General features: G+C 45.8%; 1 protein-coding gene across 1 annotated transcript in view; it reads right to left on the reverse strand.

Annotated features, from left to right (window-relative positions):
• The window catches only part of CLCN6 (Cl-/H+ antiporter 6), a 246,608-nt gene that overhangs the window by 53,602 nt on the left and 171,280 nt on the right, over positions 1 to 21,726 (reverse strand). The window contains exons 16-18 of the mRNA XM_086921292.1: positions 12,823 to 12,982; positions 12,567 to 12,673; positions 11,753 to 11,939 (exon numbers count right to left, since the gene is read on the reverse strand). Coding sequence (XP_086777418.1) covers positions 11,753 to 11,939; positions 12,567 to 12,673; positions 12,823 to 12,982 — 454 coding nt within the window. The remainder of the gene's footprint in view (positions 1 to 11,752; positions 11,940 to 12,566; positions 12,674 to 12,822; positions 12,983 to 21,726) is intronic.

Here is a 21,726-nt window from a genome sequence, read left to right on the forward strand (position 1 = left end):
AGGGAGCCCCGCAACACTTGCGTAACCTCCTGCTGGCGGCCCCGGGGCTCTCCACCACTCACAGGAGCCCCGGGACGCGATACGCATTTAGTCCGCCTGCCTCCTCTTCCGGTCCGGACGCGGCCCCGCCCCCGTCACAGGCGACATTGCCTGACTTCCGGTGCGTGCGCCAATGGAGACACAAGACTGCAGAAAGGTGTGTTTTGAAGGAAGTTCATGTTACCCTTATTTTCTAGTCTTTTTTTTGTATGGTTTGTTAAGTGCAGGTGCAGATTTTTCCTTTCATTTATATTCTTTGTTAGCAAGTTCACTTTGGTGGTGCACGTGAGCCGCCGTCCCCGGGAGAATTCCAAAGGCTCGCGCTCATTTACATGTGAGAACAAGGCAATAAAAGGATTTTGCAGCAGTGTTTAACTCTAACCAGCTTCGAGTCATGCAAATGTTTACATTTCCAAATGTGCAGCAAGATTTTATGAACCTCACTAAAAAGGGATACGTTAAAACATTTTACCGATTATGCATTTGTTTAAATTAGTTGTTTGAAAATAGGACAGCCACAGCAGGTCACCCAAACTTTATTAAATGAGGCATCGTGGTCTTTAGTAAATTAGCACGGAAAATCTGAGAATATTAGCGAAATATTCCTGTTTTATTTGTAGATGCATGTAGGTCATGATTTCATTTTTGTTCTGAGGTTTCTTTTTCCTGTTGCGACTTTTTGAAACCCATGTTGCATCCACAGCCAAGTGTGTGGTTGATTTATTTTTCTTTTTTTTTAACATTGCCGTTCTTTGAAATGACTGATTTTGACAGTTTTTTTGATAGTTGCTTTACCTTCTAATTTTCGGCACTCTGCTTTATTGACCCCCTCTTTTTTGCACTTCTCACAACTGTCAGTCTACTTGTACACAAGTTCCATTTTGCAGTGTCAGTCAACCCCAGGGAGCTTTCATGGTGCATGCTCTGCTTTACTTCAAGCTGGCTAATGTGGTATTAGTAAGAGTGCTGGAGCAGTTTTTTCTTTCATGTAAGTTTTTTTGTGCACTTGGTTCCTGCAGGGGTCAGTTGCGCTCCTAAAGGTGTCAGCCTTATGGCTGCACCTGTGCCACCTGCAGTGCCCACCCAGTCTCACCCCTGCATGCACATCCTATAAGTCTGCATATACATGCGTCGTCTTGACTTTAGCAAACGTGTGCTTCCAGTCTAAAATTAATGGAACATGAAGGCTGGGAGGCAGTAACCGGCCATTTCAATGTCGCTCTCCTAAAGTAATATCATGCGGTTTTACGTGTGCTCTGCAGTAATACATGTGTATTTATTATTTCTATAATGTATTATTGGAGCACATTTCTTGTCACTGGCATGGCATTTTTTAGTTATTGCAGGAACATTATGGGAGTAGGCGTTCTTCCTACAGACTGCCATGTGGTGGGCTTTCACATTAAACAGCACTGGGCCTGTTCTCTGCCCATGCCACCAGTACTGACTGGGCTTCCTGCTGTGGCCAGTGTGGGGCATTCACTAGCCTTGCAAACGGCAGCTGCCTGACCTCTTGCTACACACAAAAAAGGAAACGGGCCAGTCGTGGTCAACAGGTGGAAACATCTATTCTAACTTGCACCCATGAGTTTGTATTACTGGTAGATTGTAATTATTGTTTCCAAAAAGATTTCCACAAATAATATATCTGAGACATTTTTAAAGTAGTTTCTTTTCGCTCTGCCATCTTCAAGTGCTGTAAATAGTTAAATTAGGTGATACTCTATTTCTCGAACTGACCTATGGGGAGCTGAGTTTACAAGCTGGTATTCACATTATTGACCTTCCAGTTCACACCATATGTCAAAGGTGATCGTAACCCTCTTTGAGCCTACCTGCAGGCTCTGGAAAACAGTTCTAGCCAAAATGGCCTCTTTAAAATGTTAACCTCCTGACCTTTACATGCCTTGGCTGAATTATTGACACACCAGTTCCCTGTTTTACAGCTGTCTTTTCACTTATAGCTTACTGTACTTCTAACCGGACAGTCCAAACCCTAACAGCATCATCTCATTGGACTCGATAGAGTCTTGGATTCCAGTATCAGAAAGTCTCACACCCAGAGGAATTATTATTTTTTAGTTATGGGTTAAAAAAGAAAATTATACAATTAATGACCCAGATGGTCTTTTTAAAACTAATCCAGAGAAATTAAAAAAGAGGACTGGTTTATGTAATTTTTTTAATTTCTTGGTGGTATTTAATTAGTGTGGACTCCAGAAAGCAGTGGGGCACTTTCTGTAGTACAGGAAGTTATCTGGTAGAATCTCCTGGTCAAAAAGGGGTTGCACAAACATTTCCTTTTCACTGCTCATTGAGGTCCAACCAGGGCCTCTTAACAGCCCCCCATAGCTGACTTGTTCAATGCAAACTTATCTCATTGTTGGGATGTGCAACGCGTAGTGTGGAGACCACCGTAGATCGGATGATGCTTACCTGTGACGTAACCTGTGATGTAATCTGTAAGTTACAGAGTTAAACTTGAGTGTGAAGTGAGATAGTAGGAAGGAGCCAATAATCATGCTTTAAAGGAGGCTAATTAACACACATTTCCTTTGATCGATCATTCAGGGGCTTTCAGGGGAGAGTGTGCTATGTGTAAAAGTGATAGTAGTGCAACGCGTTGCCCATGTCACTGTGGGATGGAGTAAAAGCTTGGATTGTGGATGGAAGTCCTCCAGTGGCAGGAATACAATGGTTCTGGGGGAAGAGGCTCAGCACCATTGAGAGATGTTCATTTCATCTGGTCTTTGAAAGAAAGATTGTAGTTCATTCTGAAGCCAAGAGATTTGGTGCAGGGGTGGCTTTGGAGAGAAGCAGTTGAGGTTCACACCGGTGAGCAGTAGTTAATTTGTAAGACAATAAGTGCCAGTTGTGTTGGTGATTGTATGGATTTTCAGAGATATTCCCAAGTGAGGTTTTACATTTGACAGGATATGATGCCTATTGTGCAGTGGTTAAGACAGATGGCTGTGACGGGAAGCTGTGCTGAGTGGTTCAATTCTTGACATATTCAAATGTGATGAGTAATGGTATACCCAGTTATTATTCACACAGCTCTGATGATGCACCTCAGGCACGGGGTGACACAGTTATTATTCACACAGCTCTGATGATGCACCTCAGGCACGGGCTCACAGCTGTTATTATTCACACAGCTCTTATGCGCTCTCTAATACTCTTTACTAATAACTCTCTCCTACTCACTATCAACTTCTCACTCTACTACTTACTCTGTGTGTGGGTGCTAATGCAATAGGTCTCGCAAATGCAAGCGATGAAGCTATTGGCAATGTACATGACAATGCCATTTATTTATGATTTTAAAAAAATCATGAGCAATGCCAATAGCTCTACCTTTAATGCTGCCGAGACCATTGCATTGTAAATGCTTGTTTAAATATTTTTTCAGGACAGGGGTCTGCATGTTCTAAAATGCCTGCCGCAACATCTTTGTTAAGCTTTTGGCAGCAACCAGATTTTATCTTTTGATCTGCTGGATCCACGGATGTGTGTATATAAGGAAAAGGTTACTTATGCTGCAAGCATCGGTTTGTAGCATGTAGTGCTGTAAATTCCCATGCTCTGCCTACTCCTGCCATCTAGTGGCTTTCATCTGAACAACCTATTTTTCTTTGAATAAGCCTTTGGAGTCACAAGGTATAGTGAGTTTTCTAGCTGGTAATGTACATGGGCATCAACTCCATAGCTAGATTGTTTTTCCGCACAGCAGGTTAGGATGGAGAGATAGAATGAGTACAGATGTCTCCATGTGAAAGTGAAGAAGTTAGAGAGAAGAAAAGATACCCACAAAAACCTAAGGCGTCCAGGGAGAAGGGGATCTCTAGGGAACCGCAGCTTTTTAAATGATCGCCCACAAAGGTTTGAACTGATGTGATGTTTTTGCGACTCAGAAAGGACGAGGTCTGCTAAACAGATCTCCGTGGCAGTGTCCTAACCCATTTCAAAATTTAAATTGAATTGGTTACCTCCCAATTGTGATAAGCCGATTTATTTAAAAGCCCCTAGTATACAGTACCGAGGGTGACCTAGGCATGTAAGACAGGGTGTCAGCACTGATTTTGCCACTATGTGCCACCATGTGACCAAGCGTCATGACTCCTAGCCTGCCACTGCAGCCTGGAAGCAAAGTTTTAAACTGCTAGTTCGAGTTTGCCATTTTAACCAATGGCAAAGCCCCCCATTTGCTTTAACAATATATGTCAGTCTCTACTAAGGAAGGTCTATATAGCCCTGCGGCAGAAAGCGGTGTATTATTAAGTAGGCCATATACTTTTTATATGGCCCAACTGCAAAAACGTTCACATTGTCATTTTTGCTGTGGTAAATAAAGTTAGTAACCCCATTGTCTGACAGTTACTGGTTGACTACTCAGCCTAGCTAACATCTGAATGGCACTACTAAAATGGGTACTTCATGATATCACATTGATCATGGCATTAAACCCGACTTGATGTCCAAGTTTAATTTAATGTCACTTGTATGGAAACGCCACTTGTCCACACCGTCGCTGGCCACCAGACAGCTTTCTGTCCTCCTGGGTAATAATGCAAATGACTCCCAGGCTTCAGAACAATGGTAGCCTGCTACAAAGAGGTGTTTCCTCCCGCTTGCAGAAAGCCACCCAAGGTGTTGACCCAAAAAAGTATGCTTCAAAGGCGAAGCTGGATTTGGTGGACAAATGGCGTTCGCACTCATGGGGTATTTCCCCTTTGTTCAGGTAGACAGGCTGCCAGCGGGAACAGAGAGGGGGGGACAAATGCCCAAATTGGTTCAGCCCACAGGTTGCCACACCTCTAGGGTGGAATACCAATCTCCTAACATCCAAGGAAGGGTTCAGCCATTTTGGGAGGGGGCAAAACAGTGCACCCTGGGATTGCTAGATGCCACACATAGTAGATTTTGTCACAGGGCAGCCCATTGGAGACTGACCACATCATATCCCTCCCAGGCACTTTCTGGGCATAAATATGGCACCTCCGGTACCGAAAACTTCAGATCAAGATGTAAGTGGAGAAAGGACCATGAAGGACTGCACTCCTGAGCCCTGGACCGGACAAGAGAGGCTGCACTGTCTGCTAGTTTGCACCCGCCACAACGTTGGCTAGCAGAGAGGACTGTGTCTCATGGCTCAAGGCTGACCCCCCTGGAACCAGCACCAGAGCCATCAAATCTGAAGAAGTCCCATCTGGCAAGTTTGCTAGACACATTTCTGGAATTATTTCCAAACGCTGATGGGCACTCTGAGAGACTGGTCCTCAATGGAAAAAAGTTGCATCCGAGACTGCTGATCCCGGGAATGTCGTCAGAGTCTGGATTAGTCAACCAAGGGACACAAATCACCACCAAAGGATACCGCTGGACTGGCGTGTATGGAGACTGGTAGCATAACAGAAACTGGCCTTCTACTAGCTCAAAGAGCACTTCGAGGGACCCGACCTCCGAGGATAAAGTAGCTCCACCTCACCCATGGAGTGAAGAATAACTGCAACGACAACCCACCATCAACCGCAGAGCATCCTCAGCATCCTGCATCCCCAGCATTAGGGTCACTCCATTAAAGTCTATGACGGTTTTGATGTAAAGCATAGAACACGACTGGAGACTGCTTTGGAGACAGGGTAACTGTCCAAATACTACTTAGTTGCCCTTTTGGCCTTCTCCCTGCTGGACTTGGTTGTCCCACTTCGGCCACAAAAGTTGAATATAACTATTTCAAAAGTTTCTAAACTTTACAGTTACCAATGCTTGTTTGCACTTTGGATTAAACAGCTGAAATTTACGTTTTACTTCAAAATCTATATCTCTATAACCCTCGCATGTCTAAAATTAATACAAATATAACCAATTTTTATACATTGGTGTCAGATGTTTTCGCGTTGTGTGACTCTTATTTCATTGTTTGGTGCTTTTTTTTAATGTTTTACACTAGGCTCCTTAGTTTAAGCATTGCTGCTCAAAGCCACCGCTACCTAGAGTTGAGCTAAAGGTTTTTGAAATGAGCCCGACTGGAACCAAGACAGTTTTGAGAGTGTATGACATGAAACGGTGGCACAACCTCACCATATAATTCACCACAATCCTCATAGCGGTGTACGTGAATCTACAGCACTAAATGCCACAGTTGCTTACAGGGTAAGTAGCATTTTCCGTTTGTTGCATACGTAGTCGCTTGCTTCCTCACTCTGCAGCATGCTACGCAAGATCTTCAAGTGGCTACCCCAGCACACAAGAATGACCAAGACACAGGCCCTCATCACCAGCCGACTGGACTATGGCAACTCTTGCTACATAGGAATCACTGCACACCTTCTACAGAGTCTTCGAACCATTCAGTACAACGCAGCCAGACTCATCCTCGACCTCACCAGACAAACCCACATCATACCCCACCTCAGGCAATTTCACTAGCTCCCATAAAGAAGCAATGCAATTTCAAGGTGCTAACCCACGCATATAAGTCTCTACACAACCAAAGACCTACCTACATCAACCACCACCTGAATTTCCACCAATCGTTGGGAAGATTATGCTCCGTAGGAGTGGAGGATGAGCCATTTCTTGCATCGCAGCAAAGTCCTGGAACGGTCTCCTCACGCAGCTCCATACCATCAACTCACTTCGCAATTCCGAAGAGCCCTCAAGACCTGGCTGTTCAAATGAGCCTCCAGGACCTGCAAGCGCCAGATTATACTATTGGGCGATTAGCTCTGCTTAACAAATCCGGATTGATTGAATGATAGATACACATGCTCTGCACAGAATGTGAGCAGTTCCACCGTAAGGCAGTGGCTAGCCAGAGGATGTTCCAGAACATTGGGAAAGTATAAGTTGTACAGCCTGGCCCACCTGGGCCTGCTGTTGTGCTAGGGCATCCACACAGTACTGATTGGTGAACATGTGTGGCGCGGACCAAGTGGCTGCTTTACTGGTGTCAGTTATAGGGATATTACCCAGAAAAGTCAGGAAGGCTGCCTGGTGAAGTAGGGAGCTGCCTGCTGGCTTTGGCATAGCAGGTTTGTATACACTTGACTAGCCAGCGAGCTATCCCCGCTTTTGACATGACTCTACCCTCATGTGGTTTTGAGTAGGTAACAAATAACTGCTGCATCTTAAGAAATGGTTTTGCTCCATCACTAAAGGACATAAAAGCCCTTTTAACATATAGCATGTAAAGTGCCCCATCTGCTACTGAGCCAGGGTGCAGGAAGGACACTGAGTCAATTGTCTGGTTCAGGTGGAAAGGAGAGATCACCTTGGATAGAAACTTTGGCTTAGTGCTAAGGACTACTCTGTCAGCGTGAACCTTAAAGAATGGCACCTCTAACAAGAGTGCTTGGATATCAATGGCACGTCAGAGAAGTGATTCGGACTACAAATGCCACCTTCCAGGACAAAAATTGGAGAGGGAAAGAATTAAGGGGCTCAAAAGGGGGCCACGTGAGACTAGCGAGGACTACACTGAGGTTCGAGGAGGGTCTGGGGTGTCCTTGGAGGGGTAATTCTCTAAAGTCTTTCCAGGAAAGTTGTAATAACAGGGACTCTAAACAGAGAGGAGTGTTCCAGGTTCTGCAAGTATGCTGCAACTGCAGCTGAATGTAAACACATGGATGTGTAAGCTAGGCCTGAGCTCTGCAAGTGAAAGAAGTAGCTAGCAATGTTCTGCACTGCTGCTTTTAGTGCATCACTATGTTTAGGCAAGCAGTAGTAGATGAACCTCTTCCACTTTTCCACAGAGCAGACCACAGTAGTGGGGCAGCAAGCCTCCAAGAGGATGACCATACAGTTAGGGGGTAAATCAAGGTACTACATTCTAGGACTTTGGCGCTAGATTGCTAGGTAGAGCTGCCTGGGATTGAGATGCCAGAGACTGCCCTGGTGTTGCTTGAGAAGCTCCTGCCTGTTAAGGAGCTTCTTGTGAGGGACTACAGACAACTCAAGGAGGGTTGTGAACCAAGGTTGCCTAGCCCATGTGGTGGCACCAGGGTGAGGGATGTTTTCCGAAGATTCCGAATTACTACGGAAGGAGTAGGAGAGGCCGAAAAGTGCAGGCAAAAATATTTGACTAGTTTACCCATAGTGCATTGCTATGGACTGTGGGTGTGGAAATCTACAGCTATAGTTTGGGCATTTGGTGTTTTCTGCAGTTGCAAACAGATCTATTTTTGGCAATCGCCAAGCTACGAAAATAGGGCAGCAGAACTTCGGGGTGGAGTTCCCACTCATGGAATTGTTGCTGCATCCTGCTGAGCAGGTTCGCAAAGTTGTAGTCTGCTCCCAGATGGTACTCTACTAGGAGGCGACTCTTGGGGTGAATCGCTCATCGACAAATATCCTTTGTAATGCTGACAGTTGGAGTGTATGCCACCCTATTTCTGAAGGTACTACATACCAGTCTTGTTGTCTGTTTTGCCAAGGACTGTTTTGTAGTGAACGTGGCAGAAAAAGGCCTTGAGCCAGTAGACCTGCCAACCACTCCAGCTAGATTTTGTGAAAAATCTGTTGGAGGGGAGTTCACAAAGCCTGAACAGTTACGTCCTGTAGATGTGCCACTCAGCCCTGAGAGAAACACTGTGTTGATGATCACTTGAGGAACCGGGACCAGGAAAGGCCTATCCCACACCAAACTGCTGCTGTTCTACCACTGCAAAGAGTAATGGGTTCTGGTGTTCATCAACACTAGATCTTCCCATAGACCCTTTGCTTGTAACCACTGTGCTGCGATGCACTACTGGAGCAGATGCATATGCAAGCAGGCGTTGGCAACAATGGCGAGGCAGGAGACCATCATGCCGAGTGGGCGCATTACTCTGCGCATAGTGAGTAGACTATTTAGCTGGAAAAGAGGCAGCAGGGACTGAAAGGCTTGGACTCCAGCAGGACTGGGGTAAGCATTTCACGAGACTGAATTCAGTGTTGCCCCTAGAAAAGGTTGTATTTGCAATGGTTGAAGAAGGGATTTGCCCACGTTGATGGTCAAACCCAGTTTGTGAAAGAGATGTAAAGTGACCTGCATGTGAACTAGACACTGATGCTTGCTTGCATTCTTTATCAGCCAATCGTCATGGTACGGTAAGATGCGAACTTTACTCCTTTATAGGTAAGTGGCAACCAGTGCCAGACATTTGGTTAAGAACCTTGGTGTGGTGGAAACCCCGAAAGGCAGAACTTTGAATTGAAGGTGCTGCCCACTTACCATCAATCTGAGATAGCAACGATGTGCAGGGTGGATTGAGATGTGCAAATAGGCATTTTTCAAGCAGAGGGTGGTCATGAAGTCTCCTTGCCTTAGTAATGGGATGATGTCCAGGAGCGTGACCATGTGTAAATGGTCTAACATGATGTACTTATTGAGGGTTCAGAGGTCTAGAATGAGTCTTAGAGACCTGTGTTTCTTGGGGATTAGATGTACAGGGAGTACACTCCTTTGCTGCGTTGTTGAGGCGGCAATGGCTATTTCGTTCCTTTGAGTAACACAGCATCTACCTCCTCTTGGAGGATTTTCTGGTGTTTGGAGGAAAAGGGAGTGCTTGCAAGGTGGGATTTATGGTGGTTCTGCAGTGAGAACCAGCCAATAACCCTGCTCTACAACGGGCAGAGCCCACTGGTCGGAGGTAATTTTTCGCTATTGTAGAAGGAACCCCTGCAGATATCCACCGACAGGTGTATGAACGAGGGGAAGGGAGAGGAAGTCAGTGCTTGGGGGAGGGGCAGCTCCCTTAGATGCTTCACTTCCACTCTTACCTTTGCTATTGATTTCTCTATAAGTGCCCCTGAAATATCCTCAGGAGGCCTAAGGCTGCTGCTTCTGCCTCTGGTAGGAGTAGGAAGCCTCCAGGGAGATACCTTTTGAGCTGCCACGAAAATGTGTGTGGCTAAAAGTGGAATGAGGCGGTGGGACTAGAGAGCCCCCATCGCTTTAGCTCTATCATTGTCCTTCTTTATTTTCTCCAGCATCTGATCAACTTGTGAGCAGAAAAGGTGTTCTCCATCAAACGGCATGCTGCTTAGATGTTGTTGGACTTCTTGCTTAAAGCCAAAGATACTTAGCTAAGCCCGCCTGCGGATGGGGACAATGACATTTATGTCACTGGCAGCGGTCGGTTACATCAAAATGGTAGTGTTGGAGATGGTTTGCCCTTTACACAGTCTCCCGTGTCTGCTAATTGTACTGGTATGGGAGGTGCTGAATGAGCTCCACCATTTAATCCCAATAGGCGCCGTCATACCTCGCCAACAAACCCACAGGACTGACGATACATCAACGATTCCCAGATTGCGAGGCAACTCTGTTTCCCCGCCGAGACAGTCTTTTTACTTTCCTCGTCTGGGGCGGGACATCCCCAGTGCCCTGAGCATTGGCCTGTTTGTGGGCGGCATGCACCACCAATGAGTCTGGTGGGAGATGGCCTCTAATGCAGGGTGTGACAGAGGGTGATGGTGATTCTAGGCCTTGACTAGGTCCTTGAACACTTCCTGCGTTAGCTTAAGCATGCCCTCAAGCATCGCTAAGTATTGGGCAGCAGGCTGAATGTGGGAGAGCATTTCCACCATGAAATCCTTCACTTCTGGGATGGTGAATAGGTCCACCTTGGGAAAGGTAGCTGCCCTGTGGGTGACTTCATGATATGAGGTTGTATCATCAGAAGGGGAAGGTTTGGCAGGGTACAGGTGAGGGTTGTTGATACCTGGAGGGACAACCCAATAATCATCCCAGAGGTCATCTTCGGGTACCTGGTCATATAGAACATCATAGGTCTTCATGAACAATTATACTACTACACACCCATAAAAGCAAGCTCAATCTCCTTCTCCTCGCATTACACAAACACACTCACATCCCTCCACTAGAGTCTGAAACAAACTGTCACACAGCTGTAGTCTACACACATACTAGGTACATAGGTCTGAAGAACTAAATACGTTGCTGAATGTGTCAACTCAGATTCCAAATGTATGCCTCTTTGTAAAAAGTATAATTAGGAAAGTAAGCAATGATAAAGAAAAGACACTGCAATATAGGCTTGTTCCCCATTTAACATATCCATGGTTTTCTCTTCTGGAAAACGACTCTGCCTAATTCCAAACCACAGACATTCGCTACAGAAGTAAACACATCCCATCCAATAATTAAAGGATATGGGGTTCTTGAAGAGGAACCTCTCTCATTAGCCACACCCAAGACTTGCCGCTTCTGAAGAGAACAATCCTTACTGTCACACAAAAGACCGACAGATAACTTGTCTCATGACAATTTATCTCCCACACAAGACACATCTCTAGCATGAAGATCAGCTTCTTTGGAACGCTCATCCACCACACTCAAATTGCATATACTGGAGATGATGCCTCCCCAAAATCCAAGCTATGACATTCTTTATGAGGAATCCTACTACAATTGTATACCTTCAGAAGAGTACTTTGACTCACCGGACAAGCCTAAGGGGAGCAGCAGCCTGAAATACATCCACGTTCTCTACATTCAAAGCATGCCCATCTTGACGAGAATGCTTCATCGTGCATCACACCCAAGGTACCACTTTGGAAAGGGCCCCCACAACTAAGTCATTTCAATCATAAAGGGAGACCTCCAAACCACAACCAACATGGTCTCTCCTAAAGATCACTGCTCTTAAATCCCCCTTGCAAGAGACATGCAGTCATCAAGTATACAACTCTCTCACATTCTCACCTTATATTTAATGTTGTTGCTAATCAATTGATTGCCCTTCATGAACTCCTTCTCATTGGGCCGGTTCTCCGTCACCACAGGGAAGGCATGATGTGCTGTAGTTCGCAAAATACTGACCAAGGATTGGATGCGTGTGTGGGGGTAGATGTAGGTGAGGTTAGGCTCCATGATATCACTAGCTCTAAGCCTGGAAAACAAAAACAACACGAAAGGGACAGTATAAGAGGCAACAATGGAGCATAATATGCAAATGGAAGAAAAGAATGCGGACATTAATGAGTCTGCAAAAATCGCAACTCGGAGGACCGAATATGTGTGAATCTATGAAAGGATACAATAGCGACTGATAGCTATGTACAAGCATACTCCGAAACGTATGCATAAGAGAAAATAGAGAGGCAGCAGGCATGAGTGGGAGGACATGCAAACCAGAAGGATCTAATAAATGTGCATTGCACACGCATAAATGAAGATAGGCAGGTCAAGGTGGGTGCCGGAATGAACATTAATGCAATGCGGGGTGGTGCAGGTGCACACTTAAGTTGAGACGTTTTTGTTCTGATTTAAACAAAATGTTTAGAAAAATTAAGAGGTATGTGAAGGATTTGCGTGCTATTCCCTTTGTGTGGAAAAGGACCCTACTTTCCCATTCTTTGAAATTAAAGCATTTAAGCACAAAACAAGACATTAGGAAAGCAGTTTAGAAGCCAGAAGAACAACCAGCACAGCATGATCTCCCCAACCCCTTGCCAACTTGCACATTATCTCCTCCCCTGGGACTTTAAATAAAGTGAAGGTAATTCACAAGTCTCACTTATCCACTTCCGCCTGGGTTTCCCATTCAAGGAGCGGCACACCTCGTAGGCCCACATAGATATCGTAGATGCCCTTGTTAAATAAATCACCTGTCCATTTTGCCACCTGTAGGAAGAACAAACAGTCAGTCAAACACAGCTTGCTTGATGGGGCCATGCTTCTCAGACAGCTAACTTGCAGCCAGAACAAAAAAGGTGCATTCCTTCCTATAATTTTACACAGCTTGATCAGAGCCTTTATTGTAAGTTACTCACCATCAGGGTGAGCATAATGGGCAATCCATAGGTAATTTCATTTGTTGATTCGATCAGAATAATGGTCAGACTAATCGTCATACGGACCACACCTCCAAGAAATGCTGCAGCACCAATCAGTGCAAACGTGCCGGAATATATATGATCCAGACCGACGTAACTATGAGAAAGAGAGGGCAGATCAGAAGAGAGCGTACAACTTATAGAGGCAAACAACAAAAGAGGGCATAAGAACATGAAAAAGTTGTGCCAGCAATTCACACGGACGAAGCCCACTTAAAGCATAGGAATTCAGCTACGGGGTGTGGTGAAAATAAGGACTGAGGGCTAGATGTAGGTTAATAGGTTTTACCGATTCTAAAATACAGAATTTTACAGATTCGGTATTTTAGAATCGGTAAATCCTATGTAGGTAATTATTCGGGAACAATTAGTGAATCGTTAAGTTTTGGTAATTACCGAATCTGTATTTACCGATTCGGTAATTGCCATTCATGGGAATGGATGTCAATTACCGAATCGGTAAATACCGATTCGGTAAAATAGGGAAAGGGTCAAGGGTTGCAGGGTGTCACTTTGACACCCTGTTGCACCCCTGAACAGTGCTGGTGTGCACGTGGCACATATACATGCCCTAAGGGCATGTATGTTTGTCACATGGTCTCACAAACAGTAATCAATTCAATCCATTCAATTAAGCGAGAGCGAAGATGATGCAAACATAATCAAAAATTATGGCACAGGTGTAAATGCACATAACTGCATTTACATAGGAATTCCTTATTTACCACCAACTAATAGTTGGTGGTAAATAACGAATCCTTTCAGCCCAGAAGCACTGTTTGAAGTGCTTCCTACATTTCATTTACCGATTCAGTAAATACTGAATCAGTAAATACCGATGATTTATTTACTGAATCTGTAAATGTGCCCCCTACATAGGAAAAGTATATTACCGGTCGGTAACGGCGATTTCGGCCGTTACCGACCGATAATAGCCTCCCTAGATCTAGCCCTGAGTGAATAAGTCCTCTTGATGAATACATAGGCTTTTGCAACCTTGAACGAGCAGTAATTGAAATACGGGCCTCCAATTGTAAATGCTGAAATACAAGAACTCAATGAGCAAGAAGATGTGTACATTGAAATGAAATGAAATATGAAATAACAGTATTTGTAAAGCGCACAGCTACCTCCGAAGTGGTGTCCGGGCGCTGGGGGCCCTTGGGAAGATCAAGCGAGCTATTGCCCAGAGTCACATGGTGCTGGGATAACCTGCTGCCCACACCGGGGATCGAACAGTGAACCCCATAGTCCAGAGTCAGGCACCCTGGCCGCTGCACCACACCTCTTCCATAATCTGACGGTTCTCCTTTAGAAAGGCTGCCTTTGTGCAAATTGGATATGCCAGCTTGCACATAGTTTGAGGTCCCCATTCCTAAAACCTACTATATCTGTGGATGGATGGATGGATGGATGGGAGCCCACCAGCCAATTCCTTTGACTAGAGTGGGTTCCACTTGCTCAAGTGACAAGGAACAAATGCAGAATTCTGCCTTACCTGGAATCCACCAACTACCTTAACTAGTCAGTTAATAGTCTGACTCCTGACGTTCGGCGTCATGACACAGGAACACTGGACAAAGGGACCCACTTTGAGGTTTTGAGAATCTGCCCGTGCTTTTAACAAAGCAGACATGTTTGTTGGCTCCAGATTCTTGTGTTTGCCGTCAGAGGAGGGTGAATACTAGCCTCTCAAGCCAGTATTGTGTAGATTGTCTGGAAATCATAGTCATCTGCATACCATTTCTGATAAAAGATATCACCTGGAATGGAACAGCTGGAGGACTGCTGCTCTACATTTAAACTGGATCGAAGTCTGGGAATCCACTGTGAAGCCTTGCTGCTCTAGTTTGAGATAAGAGCTTATCTGCCTGCACAAGAAGCAGGACTAAGCCTTTCAGTAGCAGTGGAACAGATCAAAGAAAGGCCTGGAATAATTCTAGCTCACTGGAGGATCAGCATGAAGGATGTTCTAATGGACCTATCTCAACTAGGAACCACAAGATTCCCACAGCTCACCTTACGCATAAAAATGAAGATCAATTAGAGCACCATCTGAGTCATGGAGCCATATCATTGTCGGTCTTCAATGAGCTGCAGAGCCTGCATGAATCATCATTGATACTGGATCTGCAGGGTGCCTGCAGCACCCCGTCCACAGAGCTGCTGGGACCAGGATGCAGTAAGTCTTCAATGTATGGAGTCCAGTTCTATTGGATAGAAGCGGTTGCACTACTTCTGGAACTGAGTAAACCATCTCATTAGCCTGCAAGGATCAGTAGTGTTAAAATGTCAGTTAAGACTGTAACCCTGAATCCAGTTTCAATGGAAACTAGTGAAGCATGGACATCAGTTAGGAGTTGCAGATGCAATATCTTCCTTGTGATCCCTGACACTACCTTTGCGACCTCTGGCCAGAGATCACAAAGGCAATGGCAGGAACAGAAGGAAAACATGGCTCACAGGAGCCATTTAAATTTTGCTGCTTATTCAAAACTGGATTTTTTAATTCAATTATTTGGAGCCTAAGTATCTCTAGAAGGGATTTTCAGGGGGCAAACAAGGGGGCCACAGATAAAACTGGTTGGGTGGCAGCCACCACAACATGCAATCATGAGTATTGCATACATGCATAATTACTCACACACACATACACAATTATACTTTTATTTTATTAATCTGGTATGCATTATTTTATTAATTTGGCATTTGATGTTTCATTTTTCATTTATTGTTACTTCAGGGGTGTTCCTACCTTAATGTAATTATATCAAAGTTTGTGGCAACACCGTTTCTAACATCATAAGTTAATGTGCAGTCGCTTTCTGAGATATTATCAGCGGGTGAATGTTTGGATGATGTCACTTCTGCTAACCCAGGCATTTTGATGAATCAACAGCAATGTAGTGAAGTCCAGTAGACTTTAAATTTCAGGCTCCTAAATGACAGGTACCTATGGGCCATCCACAGTGAAGATGGACAACATGATCTGCCCCACTAAAAAACATAGGATTACTTGGTTCCCTAGACTGGACCCTATCCCCAATTAACTCAACACTGTGAATGAGGAAGACTTCTCTTTGGTTGAGGTTTTTAGGTGTAGGAATTGTTGTGGATCACATTTTTGGGTGCTGAAAAATCAGCAGCTGAGGCTGCAGCCCACCGAGTTGTACAGATTGCTACCAAGGATGGACCAATACAAGGGTTTGCTTCAGAGTACCACATCTGTATCCCTTACATAAACCTGGATCTCTTGTTCGGTAGGCCTTTGGTCGACTTGCGAATTTTCTTCTCATTTACAAAGCGCAGCATCACAGGATAACGTTACCTAGTTCTAAAGAAAATGTAGTTTGTAAAGTTATAAACATTTAGTGTCCCATCTCAGCCCAGAAGGGGCTAACAGTTTTCTTGGCAGATTCTCATTTTACATGTTCCATGTGCCTACCTGTAAATGAAAGTAATTTTCATGTTTGAAGGTGAAGCACAACCTGGTCTTTGGAGATGAGTGTTATTTACTATCTCATGTGGTACCCGAGCTTATAACTCCCTATTACCTCACAGAGAAAGCTTTGACTGATGGCATCATTATCCAGGAACAGTCAATTGTCTAAAGATGTTAAATTTACTTTTAACTGGAATACAATAGTAATGTTGCCTTGGGACACAAATGGTAAAGGAGAATTGTGAGAAGTTGGCCTGATATGTAGTGCTCACTATTCTAGTGATCACTGTGTATCATTCCAAACAACCCTTATTGGTTTTAAGTCAACCTTATAGACCAGCTATCCTAGTAGCTTGGACAAGAGCAGTCTTTAGGCTAAACTCTAGAGGGCGTGTTAAGCCAGCTGTTATACCATCACATATACCCCTTGAACACCAAGTGAAAGGACACCACACAAGTTGTTATGACAATAAAAGGATATTTATTTATAACAAGTCTACCCTGATCTCTTTATGAGTCAGGGAGCTAAGCACACAACAAAACTCTTAAGAAAATACTTTAGGTTGCACAATTTACACAAATGCCCGAGGGGCACGAAAAACCATATACTCTAAAAGTGGAATGCGAAATACTAGCAGGTAAGTAACAAGATCCAGAGGCTTCAGGATCGCTAGGACTACACTACTGAACCCTAAGGTTAGGAGCAGGAGGCCTAGGGAGATCGGGTGCAGAGTGTGCACTCTCACGCGGGATGCAGGACAAAGTCTATGGATACTAGTATTCGTAAAGTTACAGTTATCGGACAAATCCGACTAGATAGGCTGAAAACGAAAAAGGATCTGGACACTTACATAGTGAACCTACGTTGGAGCACCGAAATGCTCAGGTTACCTAGCCCAGGGGCTGCAGCTGCATAGGGTTCCAAAGACGTCGGGAATCCTCGTTACAGTCTATGGAGCCTGAAGAAGAAGTTGCTGGCAGGCGACCAGTGATGATGTTCGATGTGATCCAAGCATGGATCGATGATGGAGACGACCTGAAAGCAGAGGGGACTCAGTTCTTAATCACTAGCCAGTGATTAGGTGGGCACCAGGATGGCACCGGATGATGTCACCTCGACCAGGTGAGTGGGCGACGCTGGGCTCTGCTGTCCCTCGGACCAGGAGGCGTTGTCGGCGACCAGGATGGAGGTGCGAGCTGTCCCACGAAGGTGTCTGCTGTCGGCGATGCTGGACCCAGGATTGGGGCAACAAACCTTGGCAAAGTCAAGCTCACGCGGTGGAGACAAGATGGCGTCTGGAGTGGACCAGGAGGGTCCGGGGTGCTCCTCTCTTGGAAGGGAGCAAGGGCCAGTCTGGAGCAACCAGACCAGCGAAGTAATCGTCGTGGTTCGTCGTCAGGAGGGCCACTAGCCAGCAGGCAAGTGACCGGACAACGTGGTGAGCAGCAAAGAGCAGAAGGGCCCCACACAGATCTCGTGGATGCTGGGGGGCTGGACTTCTGTGCTGGAGCTGCTTAGGGTTAGGGCTTCTCAAACCCCAAAGCACTCACTCGAGGATCCCTCGGCGGTCGTGCTGGATAAGCGTTGTGCAGTTTTGAAGATGGCCGGTCCCTTCAGGTCTCGTCACACCCACAAATCTCAGCTGGGCTGATGATGCAGGTAGAGGTCAGAGATGCCAGGTAATCCGGGTCTCGTCGAGCTGGGCAGTCTTGATCCGGAGGATGGACATGCAGCAAACCGCAAGCGCTTAGATGGTGCCCGCTGGTGCAGGGTGGCTACTCCTTAGCCACAAGGGAGAGTCTTCAGAAATAGTCAAGAGTCCTTTCGTGGAAAGTAGTCAAGATTCAGAATTATCTAATTTGGGAAGGGGGCCCGCTCCTACCTTTATACTAAAGAAAGGGGCTGGCACGCGACTAGGTCCTGCCCATGGATGGGACCAGGAGGGGGGTGGTTACACCCCTCTCCCTTGTCCGGACTTTCCCCAGCTCAGGGGCTGGTGTGCCCCTGGAACTGGTTCAAGCCAGCATATGCACAGTGAGCACCGGGGTGCCACTTGCAGTCACCTTCCTCTCAGCCCTGCCTACCTGGGATACACAAAACCCTGTCTGGGATGGTGCTAGCACCGCCCCTGACAGGAAACCCTTTGTCCAAGCTCTCCTCGCTGGAAGGACTCCCAGCAGCAGGAGGTCAGACTTGTGTCTGTGGTGACAGCATCCATTTTGTGATGCTGAGGCTCGAGTTAACTTTAACCGGGGTTCACAGTTACATACATGTCGTGTCCCTCTAGAAGGGTGGAATGCTAACCCCGTCGCCAGAATTGGCGAGGGGTTAGTATTCCAATTCGTATGACACCTTACTCGACATGTTTTGATAAAGTGATACCAACGTTGGCAAATAACCGCGAGGATTATAATGCACTTACGAGTATATGGTACGCGTTATCATGTAACAGCTATTAGGACTTGGTTCCGCAAGCTGCAAACGGGCTCAGCTCATGCCAGAGCACCATCTCACATAATTCCAAGCACTCTGCCTTCAGGATTGATAAGGCCTGCCATAGGAGTGACTGATAGGAATACATGTGTCCATTTTAGGGTTAGATATAGGACTACTATATCTAAAGCAAAGGGTGATTACACCACCTTGCCCCAGCTGTCGTGCAGCCAGTTGTGTCAGATTTAGATGGCCAGCCAGGGGTGGCATAATACATGCTGCAGCCCCTGGTAGGCCCTGGGTACACCTATGCCCTGGATACCTAAGGTATGCTGTACAGGGACTGATAAGGTGGCCCAGTACCAATTGGTAAATGCACCTAAGGTACACGTGTGTCAATTTAGAGAGAGAACAGCTAGGCTGTGGGTCTGATTAGCAGGCCCACAGCCAGGGAAAGTCGTAAACCAGTGAAGAAAAAAGCAAAAATCTGGGGTGATCATAGGATTGCAGACCCTACTCTCCTACAATAATACCCAGTGAAGAAACTTCCCAGTAACCAATGAATGCTCTGAAACCGTAAGAAAAGGTCATATTAACAGCCATCAGGTTTGAATAGCAGTGGCCGGGTAAGTAGAGGTATTGGCACCCAGTATGGAGTTCTCCAGTTTAAATATGTATTCTCTCCACATTTGTTGGGTGGTGAGTATATGCATCTATGCATTATTCCGGAATAGAAGTTGCCTTTTTCATAGGCCTTGTTCATACCTGTGGACTCATGCAAATGCGTTTCTGTGCAGATTTTGTACAAAGGTACACATTTGTGAATAGATTATCCAACAGAAGGAAAATGTTACTCACCCTGTAAGTCTCTGTTCGTGACATGTAGTACTGTAGAATCACATGATGCATATTCCGGTCATCTAGTGTTGGATTCGGACGTGCCCATCTTGTTTCTCTTTGAAGAAGCCTTTGAGTCAAGTATTATAGTGGCTGCACCTGTTGCTGGTAATGCGCATGGGCACCAGCTGCATTGTTAGATTGTTTTTCTGCGCTGAAGATGAAAAATGGAAATGGAGTGTAGAGATACAAAAGAAGATGACCATGAAAAGAATGAAGAAAGGCATCTGCAACATCCTGAGGCTGCTGGAGAGGAGGGTGCATGCGAATCTATAGCACTACATGCAACGGACAAATGCTTTCAGGGTAAGTAACATTTTCTTTTCGTGGCATGTGTAGCTGTAGATACACTTGCTGTGCACACACTGTGTAGCAGTTCTCCTCTACCTGTCCAACGGTACCTTGCTGGCGTGCGACACAGCAGTGTCTGGTGAAAGTGTCTGGCGTAGACAAAGTAGTTGCCTTCTAGATGTCATCCATAGGGAGGTTAACTAAAAGCCACAGAAGCCCCCTCGTTATGGGTCGAGTGGAATTTGGGAGGGACAGGCAAAGGTCTCTTGGCTTTTGCGTAACAGGTCTGTATACATTTGACTAACTACCAGGATATTCCAGGTTTGGAGGACACAACACTTGGGGGTTTGGAGAAAGAAACAAAGAGCTGCTGTGTTTTACGGAAAGGTTTTGTCCGGTCAATGTAATACATAAGGGCCCTTTCGACATTTAGTGTGCGGAGAGTCCTCTTTTCCACTGAATCTGGATGTGGAAAGAACACTGGGGGTTTGATTGAGGTGGAAGGAAGAGACCACGTTAGGGAGAAAGTTGGGGTTTTACCTGAGGACTACCCTATCGCCGTGAACCTAGGAGAAAGGTTCCTCCAGGGTTGGAGAATGAAGCGTACTCACAAGCCTGAGAAAGGTGATAGCCAGAAGGAAGGCTATCTTCCAGGAAAGAACTGCAAAGCGCATGCGTGAAGGGGTTGGGAAGGAGGACCTTTAAATCTTGTGAGAACAATGTTGAGGGTGAGCATGGGGGCAGAGTGTACCCCGCATGGAATGACTCTCTTAAAGCCCTCCATGAAGGCCTTAATGACTGGAACTCTGATGAATGAAATGTATTTCTAAGCAAGGCTTGACTTCTGCAAGTGAAGCAATTAACAGTCAATGCCTTGGACAGCTGCCTTGAGGGCGGAGGGGGAAGAGTGGAGAGTCAATCTGCCTGAAAAGACAGTAGTGCACAAACCTCTTCCATTTGGCTACATAACAGGCTCACATAGTAAGTCTGCGTGCCTCCTTAAGGATGGTCATGCACTCCGAGTAGGTCGAGTTAGCCAAATTTTAAAACCTTTGGAGCTCGATCATAAGCTGCCGGGGGGCTCGGGGGCTTGATTGGGCCCTGGCTATGCGTGAGAAGGTCTGGCCAGTTGAAAAGAATCTTGTGGGGCACTAGGGACAGGTCAAGGAGGATGGTGAACCAGAGCGGTCTGGCCCATGTGGGAACCACCAGGATGAGAGTAATGGATGTTTGATGAAGCTTCTGGACCACGAATGGAAGAAGAGGAGGGGCGGGAAAGTGTAGGCAAATACCCCTGACCAGTACATCTAGAATGCATTGCCCATGGACTCTGAGTGTGGGTACCTGGAGGTGAGGCTTGGGAAATTAGCTTTTTCTGTGGTGGCGAAGAGGTCTATGTCGGGAAACTGGAGTAGGACTTCTGGGTGAAGTTCCTACTCATAGGCTTGAGGCTGCATCGTGCTGAGTAAGCCTTGAAAGTACTCCGCCAGTGATGCACATTGTCAAATGTCCTGTGCTAATATCGAAAACGGTCATGAATGTGTGTTGCCTTGCTTCTGTAGATAGAACTCGGTGATGATGTTGTCTGTGCAAATAAGAATCATTTAGTGCTGAATGTGAATCTGAGAGATGAAAGCTTTGAGAGTGAGCTGAGTGGCCAACAGCTCCAGGTAGCTCCAGGAAACCCTATTGATGGGGGGGATCACACTCCATGCACTGGCAAACTATAACCCAACCCAGTGAGCGAAGCACCGGTTATGATAGTGACCTGCAGAAC

The sequence above is a fragment of the Lissotriton vulgaris genome, chromosome 5 (assembly GCF_964263255.1).
Source record: "Lissotriton vulgaris chromosome 5, aLisVul1.2, whole genome shotgun sequence".
Lineage (NCBI taxonomy): Eukaryota > Metazoa > Chordata > Amphibia > Caudata > Salamandridae > Lissotriton > Lissotriton vulgaris.